This window comes from Phocoena phocoena, chromosome 1, assembly GCF_963924675.1.
Source record: "Phocoena phocoena chromosome 1, mPhoPho1.1, whole genome shotgun sequence".
In the NCBI taxonomy this organism is placed as follows: Eukaryota; Metazoa; Chordata; class Mammalia; order Artiodactyla; family Phocoenidae; genus Phocoena; species Phocoena phocoena.
This window is the reverse complement of record NC_089219.1, coordinates 11,671,853-11,692,378: the sequence shown is the minus strand read 5'-3', so window position 1 is coordinate 11,692,378 and position 20,526 is coordinate 11,671,853. Positions and strand designations below refer to the sequence as shown.

Below are 20,526 nucleotides of genomic sequence, written 5' to 3'. Positions count from 1 at the left end.
GGAAGTTTTTGACTATAATCTCTTCAAATATCTTCTTGGGTCCTTTCTCTCTCTCTTCTCCTTCTGGGACCCCTATAATGTGAACGTTGTTGCGTTTAATGTTGTCCCAGAGGTCTCTTAGGCTGTCTTCATTTCTTTTCATTCTTTTTTCTTTATTCTGTTCCGCAGCAGTGAATTCCACCATTCTGTCTTCCAGGTCACTTATCCATTCTTTTGCCTCAGTTATTCTATTGATTCCTTCTAGTGTATTTTTCATTTCAGTTATTGTATTTTTCATCTCTGTTTGTTTGTTCTTTAATTCTTCTAGATCTTTGTTAAACATTTCTTGCATCTTCTCAATCTTTGCCTCCATTCTTTTTCCGAGGTCCTGGATCATCTTCACTATCATTATTCTGAATTCTTCTTCTGGAAGGTTGCCTATCTCCACTTCATTTAGTTGTTTTCCTGGGGTTTTATCTTATTCCTTCATCTGGTACATAGTCCTCTGCCTTTTCATTTTGTGTATCTGTGAATGTGGTTTTTGTTCCACAGGCTGCAGGATTGTAGTTCTTCTTGCTTCTGCTGTCTGCCCTCTGTTGGATGAGGCTATCTAAGAGGCTTGTGCAAGCTTCCTGATGGGAGGGACTGGTGGTGGGTAGAGCTGACTGTTTCTTTGGTCGGCAGAGCTCAGTAAAACTTTAATCTGCTTGTCTGCTGATGGGTGGGTCTGGGTTCCCTCCCTGTTGGTTGTTTGGCCTGAGGCAACCCAACACTGGAGCATACCTGGGCTCTTTGGTGGGGCTAATGGTGGACTCTGGGAGGGCTGATGCCAAGGAGCACTTTCCAGAACTTCTGCTGTCAGTGTCCTTGTCCCTTGGTGAGCCACAGCTGCCCCCTGCCTCTGCAGGAGACCCTCCAACACTAGCAGGTAGGTCTGGTTCAGTCTCCTATGGGGTCACTGCTCCTTCCCCTGGGTCCCGATGTGCACACTACTTTGTGTGCGCCCTCCAAGAGTCGAGTCGCTGTTTCCCCCAGTCCTGCCGAAGTCCTGCAATCAAATCCCGCTAGCCTTCAAAGTCTGATTCTCTAAGAATTCCTACTCCCGTTGCCAGACCCCCAGGTTGGGAAGCCTGACGTGGGGGCACAGAACCTTCACTCCAGTGGGTGGACTTCTGTGGTGTAAGCGTTCTCCAGTTTGTGAGTCACCCACTCAGCAGTTACGGGACTTGATTTTATTGTGATCGCGCCCCTCCTACTGTCTCATTGCAGCCTCTCCTTTGTCTTTGGGTGTAGGGTATCTTTTTTGGTGAGTTCCAGTGTCTTCCTGTCGATGATTGTTCAGCAGTTAGTTGTGATTCTGGTGTTCTCGAAAGAGGGAGTGAGCGCACATCCTCCTACTCTGCCATCTTGAACCAAATCTGACTACGGTTTTAAGCAGAATTATGCACTGAGGCCAAAATTCATCAATGACCAATTGCTTTTTTATTAACTTTGTTGAGATATAATTTATGTACAAGATCAATGGCCAATTTTTTTTTTTTTTTTTTTTTTTTTTTTTTTTTATGCGTTACGCGGGCCTCTCACTGTTGTGGCCTCTCCCGTTGCGGAGGACAGGCTCCAGACGCGCAGGCTCAGCGGCCATGGCTCACGGGCCCAGCCGCTCCGCGGCATGTGGGATCCTCCCAGACCGGGGCACGAACCCGTGTCCCCTGCATCGGCAGGCGGACTCCCAACCACTGCGCCACCAGGGAAGCCCCGCAATGGCCAATTTTAAAGTAGTTGTTTAAAACTTAAAAATTTTTTTTTTTTTTTTGGATTTAATTTCATGAGAAAGGAAGTTGACTGGTAAATCCAGACATTCTGGGTGGAGAATTTTTGGTGAAATTCCCTGTAAATGAACCAGCAGCTGCCTTCAGGGTTTGATAAAGGCCTCAGTGTTTGGAACACTGTGGGGTTCCTTCTCCCCATCTCCAGCTTTTTCTGGCTGGGTCTGGCTGGGTCTGGGTGGGTGTGAGAAGAGATCACTGAAGTGACAGGAGCTGGGTGGAAATGCAAAGTGGGTGTGAAAGCATGAGGTGTACAAGATGGCAGAGCTGAACTGAAATCACATCACTGCCTCTCACTTGCTGTGCAAGCTGTAATGAGCTCCTGGGCATCTCTGAGCCTGCCTCAGTCTCCTCATCTGTAGAATGGCAGGTGTCAGAAGACTGAGGTTTAAATAGCTAATGCGGGGACTTCCCTCATGGTGCAGTGGTTAAGAATCCGCCTGCCAATGCAGGGGACACGGGTTCGAGCCCTGGTCCAGGAAGATCCCTCATGCCATGGAGCAACTAAGCCTGTAGGCCACAACTACTGAGCCTGCACTCTAGAGCCTGCGAGCCACAACTACTGAAGCCCTCATGCTGCAACTACTGAAGCCCGCGCGTCTAGAGCCCATGCTCTGCAGCAAGAGAAGCCACTGCAATGAGAAGCCCACGCACCACAGCAAAGAGTAGCCCCTGCTCACTGAAATTAGAGAAAGCCCGCGCAGCGACGAAGACCCAATGCAGCCATAAATAAATAAGCTAATACACCAAAAGTGCCTGCACCAGGGCCTGAACACGGTAGGCACTTAATCAAATCTAATATTGTTCTTACAAGGCTAGAAACCTGCCAACCCTCCACTCCCTGGATCTGCACTCTTCTCCACCATGCTATGCTCACTGCCCATTTCTAACTACCCGGGTGGCTCCGCCCAGGCTCTCCCTGAGAGCTGTCACCCTGTGTTGTGACCCCAAGGCCCTGACCCACTTGTCTCTGAGCCCTACCTGGTCTTTCAAGCTCTGGATCTCTCTCTGTTGGGCAACGTCCTCTTCATGCGGAACCTGAAACTTGGGCGGGATCACCCTCTCCTTCTGCCTGGAGGCGGCTGTTTCCAACAGCTTCTGGCTCAGGTTGGCCACTTCGTTGTGCAGGCTTGCTATCACGGTGTCTTTGTATTTGGATTCAAGTTCAAAATCCGAGAGACGGCTGACTTCTTTTCCCAGCAGCAGAATTATTTCATCCTGGGTGGAGGCCAGATGGGAAATTTACTAGGTGTGGGTCTGGGTGTAAGGCTGAGCCCATTTAAAGAAATACAGGAAAAATATGGTATCATTCTTTGGGAAGGTGAGGGCAGGCAGGGAGGGAAAAAGCAGACTTTCAAGGCTATCTCTGTCGCTTGGAAAATCTCATAGAGACAAGAATTTGGTTAAAATGATGTACTTGTATACAGACTCCTGTAATGGATGTCTATACCTCACAGGTACAGAAACTTTCCTTTCCCCGAGAATTATACTTTCATACTAAGAACAACCATCCCACTTGGGAACTTTTGTTGCTAGAAAGTTTACTTATAATATTTTCATTTGTAATATTCAGCCTAGCACACTGGGGACCTAGGAAAGGTAATCAGGAAAACAACATTCTGTTTGACCACATTCTGCCTATAACGAGGGTTATTTTTTTTAACTTAAAACATTCTGAAATATTTGTTTTCCCTTTCCTCTCTTCTAGTACTTCCTGCCTCTTTTGGCTATTCATGTATGAATTTTTTCCAGGTAACTGAATCTGGAAAGTAAATGAGACAGGAATGGTGATCTCTTTGCGTGGGCTCATGTAAACTTTCGGCTGGAAAAACAAAATTGCTGCTAGACTTTACCCACAGGTATAATTAACCCTGCCCTCCGTCTCTCCAGTGAAAAAGCTCTGCAGCCAAAGCATTTGTTAGGTTTTCCAAAAAAGGAAAAAAAAAATCCCCCAAACTTCTCACCAGAAGTTATCAATAAAATGTCAGAAAAACTGAAGAAGAAGAAGAAAAGTGCCCCAGAGGCCTTTTCCAAAGCAGCCACAGGAGGAGGTAAACGGGCAATTTCTAGGCCAGCTCATTCCCAGGGGAGCCGTCCAGTCAGCCTCACGACCTGCTAGCTCCGTGACCTGGGGAAGGACAGGGTCTCGCTCATGAGAAAGCCTGTCTGACATTGCCAGCTGCTGCCAGGGGCCTTCCTTTGGGCCCTTGTGAACGCTGGTGGCCAAACTTCAAGAGAGAGCGTCAGACATGTTCCCTACGCCTGGGCAGTTTCCCCCGCTTCACCCTGTTATGATCAGCCAGGTGCTTCATTTTTCATGCAACAAACATTCATCGGGCAGCAGCTAAGTGCCAGGCCCCGTGCCAGTGCTGGAATATAAGAAGTTTGCAGAGGGCAGCGGACAGCCGTGGGTTCTGCTTTCCTGGTGAGGGTCCCCTTGCCCTTCTTGGAGGGAGCGTTCCTCCTTCCATGTGGTCTGGGTAGGACTGTCAGTCACGTGCCCTGCTCCTTCCTGTCCCACCTCCCCGTGTGCCTGTGGCCCAAGCTGGTCAATCAGAGATTTCACACATCGATTACAGAGGGAGAGGGTCTTGCCTTCTTTTGGATCACAACCTTTAAATATGTAGGCTTGTTTGCCGGGGTTTGTCTTTTCTAACACACAAAGCCAGCCTTATGTAGAAAGCCAGACTCTGAGGGAAACAGAGGGGAGAGATGGGTAGTGGGGAGGTGTTCGGATGACATCATTCAAGCTCCTGGATCTAGCCATACCTGAAGCTAGCGGCCCTTTAAATTTTCCAGTAAGATGAGCTAATAAATGCTCCCCCTCAAGCTAATTTGTTTATTGTCACTTGAAGGAGTCCTGGCAAGTCAGGGTATAAATGGCTTATAAATAGAAAAAATTATTTCTATTATAAATAGAAAAAATTATAAATGGCTTATAAAAATTTTCTATAAATAGAAAAATTTATAGTGGTTGCACTATATTTCCAAGTTAAAATTGAGGCAGGTTGAAAAGTGGCTACAAATACTTTGCAGCTTTGCCATCCAGTCTATTTCCCCACCCTCTAGTCTGGGCTGGCCCTGTGACTTGCTTTAACCAACAGAATGGAGTGGAAGTGATGCTGTATGATCTCCACGCAAGTTCTTACAGGCTGTGCAGCTTCTGCTCTGGCCCCCTGGGAACCCTGAGCCCACCGTGCTGTGATGAAAAACCACATGCAGAAAGGGGCCCACCAGTCCAGGCATCCTGGCTGAGGCCCCAGATGTGGGAAGGAGGCCAATGGAGACCACCAGCCTGGCCAAGCCAGCGGCTGACTGAGCCTGCACGAGTGAGGCCAGGGGACGCGAGCAAAGGAACCTGCCAGGTCAACCCATAGATTCTGGGGAATAATGAATTGCTGTTTTAAGCCACTAAGTTTTGGGGTGGCTTGTTACACAGCGATAAATACAGAATCTGAGCGTGGCTTCTCGCCTTTCTGCAACATTTTTCAGAGTCTGGTCCCAGGATGCCTGAGTTGGAACCCCCTGCCTCCTGAAGTTTTGGATTTCCGTGTCTGACAAGAACCCCAGGTAGGTCTGCTCCTCACAAACTCCGAGAATTGCTGTGGGAGCAGGCCCTGGCCCTTAAGGAAAGCAAGATATTATAGACTGCTTCTTTTAGAGTAACTTTCAGGTCGTGTCTAAGCGGGGAGAAATTGACCTGGGCCCTTCCCAGGATGGCTTGAATCCATCTGTTCTGCTCGCATCCCTGCTTTAAACCTCTCTGGTTCTTTAACGAGTCTCTCTGCCCAGGCCTCCCTGACTTCAGTGCTCACTTGCTCCTGCTAGGAACGTGTTTTTGCATCACTGTTCCATCACTCAGGGTTGACCAAGTGATTACTGTGTGGGAGTTAGAAGTACCCTCTGAGAAGTTAACCAGACTTGGTTTGAATCCTAACACTGCTCCTTGCACTGGGCAACCTTTAACACATTACTTAACCTCTCTGAGCTTCAGTTTCCTCATCTGCAAAGTGAGGGTGATAAAATCTATATTGAAGTTGGTGAAGATTAACGAGCTAATAAATGTCAAGTGCACAGGACATGGCCCAGCACACAGTAGGTGCTCAGTACCTTGTAGCTGTAGATGTTATCTGGGATAAAATGAGCAATGGCCAAACCTGGCTGAATGTCTTGGGAGGAAGAGGTGGTTTCTTGGAAGTGGGAAAAAGAGGCAGTCCTTGAGACACAGTGAACAAGAGGCAGTGGCAATCTCTCCATGGTCCCTCTTGCTGCTGTAGCTCCGTCCTTCCCCAAGACCCCTCACCTTATCGTGCTGGGCCAGGTCCTGGTCCACAAAAATTTCTCTGGAGAACCCTGCCCCAGGAATTTCCTCGGCCACTGATCGTTCCGACAGTTCCACGGCGTTGGTCCACACTAACACACAAGGTCGACAGAGAATGCAGAGGAGACTGTGAGTTTCCCCAAAGTCTTAAAGAATATTTTCAGATTAACCTTCACATTCATGAGACTTATGCAATGAAAGCATTACAGGAGTACTGGAAAGGGTAAGAGCTGCCTCATTTCTCTTCCCCAGCGTTAACTGCACAGATGCACTGTGTTGTGTCTCTTTCCAGACTTTTTTCTATGCCGCATAGGAGCTGATGACCTTAGGCAAGTCATTTACTCTCTCTAAGCCTTAGTTTCCACATATATAATTTAGGACCACTGATAGTCTCTGCTATAAAGGGCTATCTGGAGATTAAATAGAATAATGATATAGAGCAGGGGTTGGCACACTATGGCCCTGTGGCCAAATCTGGCCTTCTGCCTAGTTTTGTAAATAAAGTTTTATTGCAACACAGCCACAGTGATTCATTTACATATTATTTATGGCTGCTTCCCAGCTACAAAGGCAGAGCTGAGTAGTTGCAGCAGAGACCATGTGACTCACAAACCCTAAAGTATTTACTATCTGGCTCCTTACAGGAAAAGTTTGCTGACCCCTCATGTAGAGCATTTAGCACTAAACGTTAGCTATATTTTTTTTATTGCAGTCATATCTTTTCAAAAAACAAAAATGGATTTACATGACAGAGATTCTTCTCCAGCTTACTTTTCAGCTAACAACATCAAAAACATCTTCCCATGTCAGTATTTGTAGCTGTACCGGGTTCTTTTCGATGGTAGCATTGTGGTCCACTGTACAAGTGTGCCAAACGTATTTAACTAGGATCCACTTGATAGACATTTAAGCTTTCCTAATTTTTCTCTTATTAACCCCAATGTTACAAGGGCTGTTTATATGACTTTCGGGGAGTATGGCATTATGTTTGGGGGCCCCACTCTGTATCACATCAGACATCTCGCAATTCACTCACATCAACACTCAATACATTTTTTTTTTTTATTGGTGTAGAAACTTTTGTAAAGATTTCTATAATTCTACTTGTGAGGTCACTTGGGCCCAGGCGGCGTATTTTAAATGTCCTAGTGACTATGGTTTCTGGACAGTCACTTCTTGTGAAGTGAGAAACTGAAGAAATTGTTTTCAAAGGTGATGAAACTTTAATGAGTATTAACATTAATGATGAATGACGCACGCACCGTCATGTTTGTGGACATTCATTCAATCATTTATTCATTTTGCTTCTGCATTTTTTATTTATGCATTTTAGAGTCAAAGATTCCTGCCCCCCAGCCAGGTCTCAAACCTGTTTTTGGAGCCCAGAACCTCTAGTGGACATAGCTGATGGCCTGTGGTGCCCGGAGAATGCACAGCCTTGCGTGTTGAATGAGCAGCCCTGGCCACAGTGTTTCCTGGAGCGCGAGGAACAGAAGGGCCTGGAACTTCAGCAGCTGCCCATTTTCTCTCCTTCTACCTCCCCAACTAGGTCCATGATTAGAAAACTTTTATTTGAAGCTCACTGCCCCCATCTGACCCTCTTGGGTCCTGAGCAGCTAAGTCCTAACTGACTACAGCAGCAGTGCCTGATGCGAGCTACTGAATGCAATTTTCAATTTTCTAGTAGTCGCGTTAAAAAGGTAAAAAGAAGAGATGAATTTTTTAACGATAAATTTTATTTAACCCAATACATGAAAAAAAATATCATTTCAACACGTAATCGACAAAAAATAAGCAGAAAATTTTATATTCTTTTTCTTCGAGGTATGAAGCCTTTGAAATCTGGGGTTTATTTTACACTGATGGCACATCTCAATTTGGAAACTGAATTTTCAGGAGGAAGACTTGATCTGTTTTCAGATTCCACAAAAACTTAGAGTCGAAAAAGTCGATTCGCCAACTCGACATGTTCCAGACAGACTTCGACCCTTTCAATAACTGGATCACATATCAGTTTTTAAATTTAAATGAATTAAAATTAAACGTTTGGTTCCTCAGTCGCACGGGCCACAATTTCGGATGCTGAGCAGCCACTGGGGCTGGTGCTGCCGTAGCAGAAAGCACAGAACCAGAACATTTCCCCCTTCTTCCTGACCTAACAAACACCTCCTTTCCTGCCAACATCTATAACTGGGCTAGGAAAAAAAAGGAATAGAGAAAAGAGATTTTTAAAAAATCGTCTTCTGGTGCAGGCTTGACTATATCATGCAGCCTAATTCTGCGGGGGTCCCTGTGGCGCATCGAGGATTGTCACAGGCCTGTGGCTTAGTTTCTAAACATTCAGCATAGTCTGTTTGATGCTACGTGTGTGCCGGCCATTTAATTTTCAGGCTGGGGCAGTCAGTTGCCAGAATCTGTGGTTCCCAGGTCTGGTGTGGCCGGGCAGTATTACATCAGACAGGCTACCGTCCAGAGGCAGCTGTGACCCCTAGAGTCTTCCTGGTTAGCAAACTGAAGGCCAGAAATGGGTTCTTATTGGTAAAAGGGTGGCCTCTTAGCTGGTATACTGAATGCTAGAAATCGGCTCCCACTGGAGGAAGGTACTGCCTGCCTGGCCTGTGTCCCCAGGGAGGGCCCCGGGGTCTGACCCTAACTGCGCCCCTGTCCAGTCTCAGTTTAGAGCTCTGGCGTCTGATGCCATCTCTAGGGGTGACCCCGGCTGCCTCTGCGACCCTGTCGTGGCTGTCTCGAGGGGACCCTTCCCTGCAAGATGATGGCCGGAGGGGGGACTTCATCAAACCTACAGAACAGCCTGATCGATGGGGTCCCTTTACTGGAGATGGTGTGTCTACTCAAAGTCTTTGTGGGGCTAGAATTTGCTCTGAGACTCGCTTTCCTTACACCCAGGTAGGGAGGTGCTGGAGCAGTTACCTCTCACCCACCCCAAACTTCTTTACCGGCTACTGTTATTTATGAAAAAGAACCTAAGGGCCATGTATGACCAAACCGGCTTAACTCCAGCTTCTGGATCCTTCAGAGGTCCCAGCGGGGAGAAGCCCCAGGGAGGGTCGGGAGGGCTGGGGCGGTGGGACGGCGGATACGGGGACACAGGCAGTTTAAGAATTTTTGGGCGTGAGCTGTTGGCCAAACGGCAGGGGAGTTACTTTAATATTTTAACAACCCCCAGCTGTCCTGGTGCTCTCCAATAATCACCAGTCTGCAGCAAGGGCAGTATGTGTGCACCTTAACTGTGTCTTTAAGACATTGTAAGTTGTAAATAAAAGTTAAATAACAATCGTGGTTAGGTAATAATTTTTAAATTTTAATATTTACTGAATGTTCGCTATGCACCAGGCGCTGTGCTCAGCACTTACAGGCAGGATACGATTTTGTCTTCATAACAACCCAGTGAGATAGGCATTATTATTCCCATCTCCATTTTATATGTGAGAGATATGAGGCACAGAGATGTCAAGTCACCTGCTCAAGGACACACAGCTGGTAAGTGGTAGAGTCGAGGGATGAACGTAAGTTTGTTGGATTCAGAGCCTATGCTTTTAACCACTATGCAGTAAATGTATTGAAGTGGGAAGATGTTTATGATATATTATTGAATTTTAAAAATCAGGTAGGGAATTCCTTGGCAGTGCAGTGGTTAGGATTCTGTACTTCCACTGCAGGGGGCACAGGTTCCATCCCTGGCTGGGGAACAAAGATCCCGCAAGCTGAGCAGCACGGCCAAAAAAAAAAAGGAGGTTACCTATGTTAGGTTCATATGATCCCATTATTGGGAAAATGTATGAATCAAGATGCTATTTTAATAAGTCACTCCACATATTTTCTTTTCTCAGTAATTCTTCCCCACCTCCCATGAGCTCTGGCCGTTAAGATTTGGCCTTGGAGCTGATGGTTTATTGCCTTGTGGAAAAGGAAGGATGAGTATTAACTAGAACAGGGTGATTTTGCCCCCAGGCAAAATGACGTTTTGATTTTTGGCAATGTCTGGAGACATTTTTGAGTACCACAGTTAGTGGGTGGTGGTGGTGGTGGTGTTGCTACTGGTATCTCTAGCGGGTAGGAGTCAGGGATGCTGCTAAACATTCTATAGTGAACAGGACAGATCCCATAACAAGGAGTTATCCGGCCCCACATGTCACTGTGCCAAGATTGAGAAACCCTGACCTGACCTGTAATAAATAAGTCCTTGGCTTTGGGTTTTCAAATAGAATTTTTCAAGTCTAAAGCAAGATGACAGTCTAACAGTAAATCAATTTAATTTGAAGAGCCCAGCTTTGCTAAGAGAGGAAAGAGCTTTCTCAGAACCCTTAAAAATAAGTTTTTTCTGTCAAGAGACAGCATGGAGGACTGGAGCACAGAGTTTTCTCTAAAGCGTGGAGTAGAGAGGCCCAGACAGGAAGGAACTCCCCATCACAAGGGAAGATGAAAGTCCTTTTCTGCGGATGGGGAGAGAGTCAGGGGAACGAGGGCAAACGTTTGGAAACATGAGACCTGGCTGAGAGGTTGAGGAGATAGAGCCCAGGTAGATGTGAGGGACTCTAAGCCATACGACTCATCCTTCATTTCTCCAGGGGGAATGCAAGTCCTTTAGAGAGGCCCCAAGTTCAACATGGCACTGGAGAAACTGGTGATTACAGTGGAAAAATTTAAATGGCGGAGTGAAAAACAGAAAAGAAAAGAAACAGCCCATGTGCCATGTGTCCAAAGGATGCATTAAAAAAAAAAATAACAACCCTGTATATATGTTCATAAAACAGAACATGATCCATACAACAAAACGAATGAATCTCAGAAATACTATGCTGAGTGAGAAAAGCCTTCCACAAAGGAACATGTACTACTTGGTTCTGTGTACTTGAGATTCTAGAACAGGAATATCTAATCCATGGTGGGAAAAGAATTCAGAAGAGTGGTTGCCTCTGGGGCCTGGGGCTGGGAACTGACTGGGGAGGGACATGAGGGAACTTTCTGGGGTGATATATCTTGATAGGAATTCGGCTTACATAGGTGTACACGACCGTAAAAACTCAGTAAGCACACTCAAGATCTATACCTTTCATGGTGTGGTAGCCAGTCTCCAAGATGGCCCCACTGATTCTTGTCTCCTTGTATTCAGACCCTTGCATCATCCTCTCCAATACTGGATGGACTTTATATTAGTTAGCTTGGGCTGCCATAACAGAACACCACAGGAGGTCTTAACAAAAGAAATTCATTTTCTCACAGTTCTGGAGGCTAGAAGTCCAAGATCAAGGTGTGGGCAGGGCTAGGCCTCTCTCCTTGGCTTGCAGACGGCCGCCTTCCTGCTGTGTCCTCACATGGCCTTTTCTCTGTGCACGTGCATCCCTGGCGTCTCTCTCTCTCTTCTTACAAGGACACCAGCCCTTGGATTAGGGCCCACCCAATCATCTCATTTTAACTTACTCATCTATTTAAATACGCTATCTCCAAATATAGTCACATTCTGCGATATTGGGATCGAGGCCTCAGCATATGAATTTTGGGGGAATGCAATTCAGTCCATAACAAAGCTTATCTATGTAACCAAGGATATTGCAGAAATGACAGAGTTTGATTCCTGAGGTTAGATCATAAAAGACATTGCAGCTTCTGCCTCACTCTCTAGGACCGCTTGTCTGGAGGAGCCGGCAGCCATGTCATTGAGGATACTCAAGCAACTTATGGAGAGGTCCACTTAGTGAAGAACTGAGGCCTCTTACCAAAAGCCATGTGAGTGAACCATCCTAGAGATGGGTCCTCCAGCCCCAGACAAGCCTCCAGATGACCACAGCCCCAGCCAACACCATTGCTGCAACCTCATGAAAAATCCTGAGCAAGAATCACCCAGCTAAGCCATTCCCAAATTCCTGACTCAGAGAAACTATGAGATAATCAATGTTTACGGTTGTTTTAGGCCATTACATCCTGCAGTAATCTGTTAAGCAGCAATAAGTAGCAGATACAGGTTTTGGCACAAGGAGTGATGCAAAATTTAACAAAAACCCTAAAATGTGGAGTGGTTTGGGATGGAACAGTGGGCAGAAGCTGGAGGACTCTTGCCAAGAGTCTTTGAGAAAGCCTGAATAGTCTTAGGAGAAGCCCGATGGCCTTTGAGGAGGCAGTGAGGGAAGGTTTCCAGGAAAGTGAGGGAAATGTTACTGGGGTTAAGGGATCCTTGTTAGGTGGTGGCAGAAGGTTTCATAACACGTCGCCTGTGGTCATGAGGAAGGTAGAAAATGTTCGTGATGAGGCTGAGTGGTCAAGCTAAAGAGAGTCCCAGACAGAGTCTTGGAAGGTGCTGCCTGGTTACTTCTTGCTACTTATAGTGAAATGTGAGGGGGACAGACAGCTAAAGGAAAGGCTGTTAAACCAGGGCAGTGCTCTGGGCTTGAAAATTCCCTGCCTCTCCAGGTGGCAAATGAAATGCAAGAAACAGGTTCTGGGCAAAGATCAAATCAAGGGCGCTCTCAAGAAAACACAGTCTAGAGAAGAAGCTGAGGGTGTGGTTGTAAAATCCTTTGTTGTAAAATCGATCTGTAAGAAAAATCTGTCTGTAAGATAGATTTGATAGGTTGTAAAATCTATCTGTAAGAATACAGATCCAGGGCAGTGTCCAAGAGAACCCTTCGGTCAAAGAACTGGGCTTCTAAGAAGCTTCTGTCCTTTGTCAGTCTTTGCAGAAGCCCATGGTGGAAGGGCTTGTGTCAAAAAAAATCTGTGGGCGTGGGTTTTGCCTAGTAGGATGAACCCCAATAAGACGCACTGCCAACTCAGACTGACAGAGACCCACAAAAGTAAAAGAAGCGTCTGGACCTCCAAGCTTCTACAGGCAGGAAGCAGGCTATAAAATTATGCAGCCACATACATGTGATACCTTTCATAGGAAAGGTAGGACGACTCAGAAGGTGGAACTCAGGGACCAGGGGGCAGAGCCAAGAGCCCTGGAAAGTCATTTCTGGGCAAGAGTTGGACTGAAGCCCAATCAAGGAACTGCCAATATTTTCCCAGCTGGATTTCAGAACTGCTTTGGGCCAGTGACTCCTGTGTGTTTCCTGTTTTTCTTCTTTTGGAACAAGAGGAGTGTATGTAGCAGTTATGCTATGTCTGTCCCACCAATATGTGCTGGGTGTGTGAGGGACAGACACTTGGTTCATCGGTCTTCAGATTTCTGGAAGTAGGACTCGAGGAGCTGAACTTAAGGAACTACACCCATGAGCCCCATTGATTTAGGTGAGATTCTGGAATTTGAGCTGATGCTGTTAATGGGGTGAGATTCTGGGGGGCCTCGGGAGAGAGGAGGAGGAGTGTGAATCATTGAGGACCCGAGGGCAGGCTGTGGTAGCCAGCCTCCAAGGTGACTGCCGATAACCCCCGCCTCCTGGTCTTCAGGCCCGTGTGTAGTCTTCTGCCACACGGGAGGGTGACGCCCTGCGTAACCAGCAGGACATTGCAGCAATGACAGGGCATGACTCCTGAGGCTTAGTCACGAGAGATGCTGCAATTTCCATCTTGCTCTCCAGGATCACTTGCTCAGGAGGACCCGCGGCTGTGTCATGAGAACACTCCAGCCACTTTCTGGGGAGGCCCATGTGGTGAGGAACTGGGGCCTCCTGCTGACAGCTATGAGAGCACGCTGTCTTGGAACTGGATCCTCGGCCTAGGTCAAGCCTTCAGATGACTGCAGCCTTACGAGGGACCCTGAGCCACAGCCGTCCAGCTAAGCTGCTCCCAAGTTCCTGACCCACAGAAACCGTACAGATGATAACACATGTTTGATTTTTGCTTTAGGCTGCTAAGTTTGGGGAGAATTCGTTATGCAATCATGATAACTAATACACATTGTGTGTTAATTTTACATGAAGGAGACAAAAAATGTTGAATTCTAGTTAATGGTATATGTGCTAAAACATCTAGGGGGAGGACTACAGATGTGTGCTATTTATTTTGAAATGCATCAAAAAATAAGATGGATTAATGCAGGACAAGAAGGATGGGTAGACAGAAATGTAATAAAGAGTATAGCAAAGTGTTAGCGGTAGAATTAGGAGGAGAGCTGTTCTCTGTAAAATTCTTTTTGCTTTGCTGTATGTTTGAAAGTTTTCACGTTAAAATGCTGGGGGGAAATGGCTGAGTAATTTCTTAACTGGGTGGTAGGTACATGAGCGTTCCTTAGGTGATGATGATGATGTAAACTGCAGAGATACCTTTCATTTGCTCCTTAGTCTGTATACTTCAGAATAATAATTTTTTTTTTTTTGCGGTACGCGGGCCTCTCACTGTTGTGGCCTCTCCCGTTGCGGAGCACAGGCTCCGGACGCGCAGGCTCAGCGGCCATGGCTCACGGGCCCAGCCGCTCCGCGGCATGTGGGATCCTCCCGGATCGGGGCACGAACCCGTGTCCCCTGCATCGGCAGGCGGACTCTCAACCACTGCGCCACCAGGGAAGCCCAGAATAATAACTATTATTTGAATGGCTGACGGAGGTGACTAGGTGAGTGGTCCTGAGTGAGACCAGGGAAGGGTGTGGAGGCATCGAGAGACCTGGGGACTCAGAGGGGTCTGGTGCTGGGACGCAGAAAACAGAGAATGGGACCTTCACACCAGTGGCCACAGAAGAAACCTGGGAATCATGCCAGGGACTAAGTCCACCCAGCTACTCCGCCAGTAAGGCTGGCAAGGCCAAGAGGATGGTGACAGACGGGAATTCTCCTCCCCAAATGCCATGCGGCCTTCTGGTGGGGAGGGGGGGCGAAGGAAACCCTGATGGCTGTGTGTCCCCAAAGTGACCAGGCTGTGAGTGACAGTCACTGAGATAACCAGCCTTAAATTTGACTGAAAAGTGTTAGATTAGATTAGATTGAATATATCACCTCCGGAGAAGTAATTTTCTCCATAAGCCTCAGTCTCCTCTAACCTGTAAAATGGTAATAAAATATTTAAAAACCTCCTAAGGCAAGAGGGATTTCAGTTACCAATATGTCTGTACATCTGAGTCGAAGTATATAAATTTAGATTCTGACACACATTCATACATATTCATATATACGTACACACACACACACACACACACACACACTCACCACAGAGGTACTGACGTGTGCAGATGGGCAGAGCACAGTCTTGGAGGAGTTTGTGCCAAAAAGTCAACAGGGAGAACTATGGTGATAAGCGTGACAGCTTATCTTTTACTGTTTTCTAACTTTCTGCTTACCCCAATTTTTTCACAATTGATTATGTTCTACTTCAGAATCAGAGAACAAAAGCCAGAGAAAGACAAATATCATATGATCTCACTTATATGTGGAATCTAAAAAAAGGTACAGATGAACTTATCTACGAAACAGAGACAGAGTTACAGATGTAGAAAATAAACTTATGGTTACCGGGAATAAGAGGGGGGAGGGATAAATTGGAAGAGAGGGATTGACATACACAATACTATATATAAAATAGATAACTAAGAAGGACCTACTGGATAGTACAGGGAACTCTCCTCAATACTCTGTAGTGGCCTATATGGGAAAAGAATCTAAAAAAGAGTGGATACATGTATATGTTTAACAGATTCAGTTTGCTGCATACCTGAAACTAACACAACACTGTAAATCAACTGTACCTCAATAAAAATTTTTTTTTTAAAAAAGGGGGAAAGCAGAAACCGAGACCCATCCTCCTAGCCAAAAGCCCATCCCCTAAGCCGCCATGGAAGCACCCATGAGTACCTTGCTTGATGATGGGAACCCTGTGGGCGGCTCTGTCCACCACGAAGGAGAACATCTTCCCGCTGGCACTCACGGGCCGCTTGTGGGAGGCAGGTGGGACCATGGGGGGCCCGGGGAATCCCGGGGACCAGCTCCTCTGCACTGGCGCTGGCCAGATGCCCGGGTGGAAGGGGGTCTGTGGTGGTGAGGGTGACTGGTTCGGTTGCTGGGTGGCCGGAGGTGGCTGTGGCCTTGGCCAAGGTGCTGGGCCCCTCACGCATGGGAAGGAGACCTGCAGGGGCAGACAAGAGGGTCAGGGGAGGTTACGAGCAGCTGAGGTGGTCTTCACCCTTCTGTCCCGGCGACATAATTGCTGCCCTAGATTTCAGCGTATAAGTCACTTCTCCCAGGAAGCCCTCCCAGACTCTCCCCAAATTTGGGATGGTGGTCCCCACCATGGGTCACCTTGCACACTACTGCACCACCATTTATTGGGTGCAGCCTTCGTGCCAGGCACCCAGTCAAAAGGTTCGCATGCATTACCTCATTTAATACCCCTGATGCTCTGTGATGAGCCCGAGGCTGAGCAAGACCTAGTGACTTTCCCAGGATCACAGATGGTAGTGAGCGTCTGAGCTGGTGGAACGCCACCTCCGAGCTCGAGGGTGAGAGCTTTTTGTCTACCTTGCTCAGCACCGTGTCCTCAGCTCCTAGAATAAACCCTCGGCACATACAGAGTAGGTCCTTAAACACTGGTTGAAAGAATGAATGAGCTCTCCAGGACACACACATCCACACTGTCTCTCTGGCACTCCCATTCCGTCTGTTCCCCGAAGCCGAGAGCTCTGGGGTGGCCGGCACCCCAACTGGCTCATTAACCTGTGATCCTCAACATCTGCCACATCTGATTCTTGGCAGACGCTCCATAAATATCTATCGAGGGAACCTTTTTTCATCTGACCCAGCGGAAGATGTCTGTAGCTACTTTCAACAGAGAGCACATCAAAATCCATCTAAACCAGGAGAAGCAAGTGCTGAGAGGTGCTGACACCTGGCTTTGTCTTGGTTAATGCTGTTGTGGCCGGCCCACCCCGAGCCTAGTGGTTAAACCGTGACATCGTGAATGCTACCATTTATTGTAATTACTCACCGATTTCTCACAATAGCCCTGCCGGGGAGGAGCTCTCCTTATTCCTAGCTTACAAATGAGGCATGGAGAGGTTAAGGAAGTCACCAAGCTCAGGTGGTGGTGGAGAGGGTGGTGGGACTGGGGTTCTGGAAAGCTCTTTCCCTCTCTGTCTCTCTCTCCCTCCTCTGCCCACCCCTCCCGCCCCCAGTCCCTTGGCAGAAAAAAACACACTTTTCAAGTAAGAAGCTAAGTTCAAAGGTTTGCTGCCTGTGGCGGGTCACGTTTCGCTTTCTTCAGACCGGAGACACATAATGAGAAACAGGACAGAATGCTTCCGAAATAGGAGCGCTGGCAGACAGAACTTCCTATAGCTCCAGCTGGATTGTATTCAAGAGGAAGGTTCTCCACTCACTCAGGTTCCCAAACCAGTCTTTTAGCTACAGTCTTTCCCAGCCAAGTCAAGAATCCGGTGAATTCCCCTGAAGACTTTTTTGGAGTCAGGGAGAATACTGTTCAGGAAAATCAAACTCCAATTGCCTGATGACACCTGGCCCAGCATTTATGATGACACTGGCCCCGTTGAAACCTGTTTCAGGAACGGACTTGGCAGTGTTCCAGAACTTTGTTACCTTATGTGAAGATTCGAATTTCTCTCCAGTGTGGGCACCTCGGTCTCCACCTAAGCTTTCTTCCTTTCTCTCCTTTCAGAAGCTGAGGTGTCCTGCTCCTGCCTTGCACTAACTTCTCCATCCATCCTATCCCTTCCCGTCCTCTCCTCTGGGGCTGTCTTGCCTCAATCATTTCTATAACCTTTCCTCATCTATTTAATAAAGATTTATCGAATGAAAGGGCTGAAGTTGGGAAGGGGGAAATTTAAATATGTTTTACCCCCGCCTGCTAGAAAACAAATCTAGGGACCACGGGTAGTGTGGAGGAATTCCTTTTTTTTTTTTTTTTTTGCGGTACGCGGGCCTCTCACTGTCGTGGCCTCTCCCGTTGCGGAGCACAGGCTCCGGATGAGCAGGCTCAGCGGCCATGGCTCACGGGCCCAGCCGCTCCGCAGCATGTGGGATCCTCCCGGATCGGGGCACGAACCCGTGTCTCCTGCATCGGCAGGCGGACTCTCAACCGCTGTGCCACCAGGGAAGCCCGAGGAAATCCCTTTTGTGCTGGGATGCTGAGGTAGATGTGCCTTACTGCCCACTAACTGCCAGGGTGCTAAAGGGAGTGGTCATATCTCACGCCTCAAGTGGTTCACTGCTGTAGTGGACAGGCTACAACCCACCCGGCTCTTCTGGAAATTCCAGGAATCTCTCTCCCAATCTGTCGGCCCATTGCTGTGGGTGGGGCTAAGCAATCAGCCAATCACACTCCCTGGCCATACTGATTGGTTCAGTGGTGGGGCAAGTGATCCAATCAGAGTCAAGGAGACGCAAGAAGACTTGGCTGGACACCAGGATCTGGAGTGACCTGGCGGGACTTCAGAATGCAGCCAGCATGAGGGAGTGGAGCCCAGACATGGAGAGAGAGAAGCTGTTTATTTATTTTTCAAATTGTGGTAAATAACCTGCAACATAAAATTTATCATCTTAGCCATTTTAAAGTATATAGTTCGGTGGTGTTAAGTATATTCACATTACTGTGAGATGGATCTCCAGAACTTTTTCGTCTTGCAAAACGTAAACTCTGTCACCATTAGACAACAACTCCCCATTCCCTCTGCCACCCAGCCCGTGGTGACCAACATTGTCTCTATGAATTTGACTACTCTAAGTACCAAGTACCTCAGATAAGTGAAATCACATGGTACTTGTCTTTTTGTGACTGGTGTATTCCACTTAGCATAATGTCCTCAAGGTTCATCCGTGTTGTAACATGTCAGAATTTCCTTCATTTTTAAGGCTAAATAATATTCCATCATACAGTTTAGAGTGTATTTTGTTTATCCATTAAGCGTCATGGGCACTTGGGTGGTTTCTACCTCTTGGCTATTGTAACTATGCTGCTGTGAACATGGTGGGGAAGATAAGGAAGCTGGTTTTGAGCCCTGGCTGGGGTGCTACCCTGAAGTGCTCTATCCCTGAGGCCGGCTAGAGCTGGTTTCTGTCGCTTGCAGCACACAGAGCCTGAACGATAGGGCCCCTAGGGGGAAGGAGCGAAAGATGTGTAAATGCAGCAGAGACTCCAAGCTCTTCGGGTTTAAAAATTAAAAAATAAAGTTTGGGTTTTTCTTTTTCTCTGAAGCGTGTTGGTTGAGGGTAGCTTTAGCTGGACGGTTAAAGTTGGTTTTCTCTAGTTTGCCGGCTTGCTCTATCACAGGGAAGGTCAAGGTTTTCTCAGAAATTGCTGCTGGTAACTACAACGAAACAGGCAGGGAGAAAAGCAAACATAAGAAAAAGACTCACATCAAAAGCCAGCTCTGGGGTGTACAGGAAGCATGGGGTCAAGGTCAGTTATCAACAAGTCTGTTTTTATTATTTATTTATTTTAGATTTAATTTTATTTATTTTTGGCTGTGTTGGGTTTTTGTTGCTACGTGCAGGCTTTCTTTAGTTGCGGCGAGCCGGGGCTACTCTTTGTTGTGGTGCACGGGCTTCTCCTTGCGGTGGCTTCTCTTGTTTCGGAGTGTGGGCTCTAGGCGCATGGGCTGCAGTAGCTGGGGCACGCGGGCTCAGTAGTTGTGGCTCGTGGGCTCTAGAGCGCAGGCTCAGTAGTTGTGGCACACGGGCCTAGTTGCTCCGCAACATGTGGGATCTTCCTGGACCAGGGCTCGAACCTGTGTCCCCTGCATTGGCAGGTGGATTCTTATCCACTGTGTCACCGGGAAAGTCCCCAAGTCTGTTTTTAGAAACTTTAATTTAAAAATACATGCTAATGCCTTTTCTCTTTCTTTGTGTCTGTTCTCTGACCGTATGGTATGTTGCCATGGTTGGGTTCTTTGTTTTGTTTTTGAGGTAGCATATGTTATACTCCTGACTTCTTTTCCACACTACCTTTAAAATAGCAGGTTGTCAACCACCTGGATTAACCATGACCACATCCACGGCTGAATTTATATTAGCTTTAATAAACACGGGTCAATGATTTACTCAAGAAATCACTATCCATTTTTTTTTCATATTAGCTACTTGTTCTTTGTGTTATTTCTCCAACGTCTGCTCCTAACCCTGTAAAGAGTGTAGGTTGAATGGGAGACCCTAAAAAAAATTCAAGGTAGTTTGCACATTGAGTGCCTACAGTACACATGAATTCTGCCAGGAAGCCCTGGAGCCTGCAGAGAAGGTGGAAACTTAGACCTTGCCCTTGGAGAGCTTGTTATCTGCTCTGCCATTTGTAAGTAATTGTGGACAATACAACGGCTATGAGCCACTGTGTAGAGAAGCCACAGATGTGCCACAGACTCTGTGGGCACTTAAGGCATGTGGTCTCATCTGATCTCCAGAATAATCTTGGAGGAGGCATTTTACCCCTCATTGTGTGGATTAAGAAACTGAAGCTCAGAGAGGTTAAATGACTTGCCCAAGGTCTCACAGCCAGGAAGCGGTGACACTA

The 20,526-nt window shown here is 47.1% G+C and overlaps 1 protein-coding gene across 1 annotated transcript in view; it reads right to left on the bottom strand.

Moving 5' to 3' along the window:
• Positions 1-20,526, bottom strand: part of FHAD1 (forkhead associated phosphopeptide binding domain 1) — a 133,441-nt gene that overhangs the window by 81,219 nt on the left and 31,696 nt on the right. The window contains 3 exon segments of the mRNA XM_065872624.1: positions 2,787-3,023; positions 6,109-6,218; positions 15,867-16,137. Coding sequence (XP_065728696.1) covers positions 2,787-3,023; positions 6,109-6,218; positions 15,867-16,137 — 618 coding nt within the window.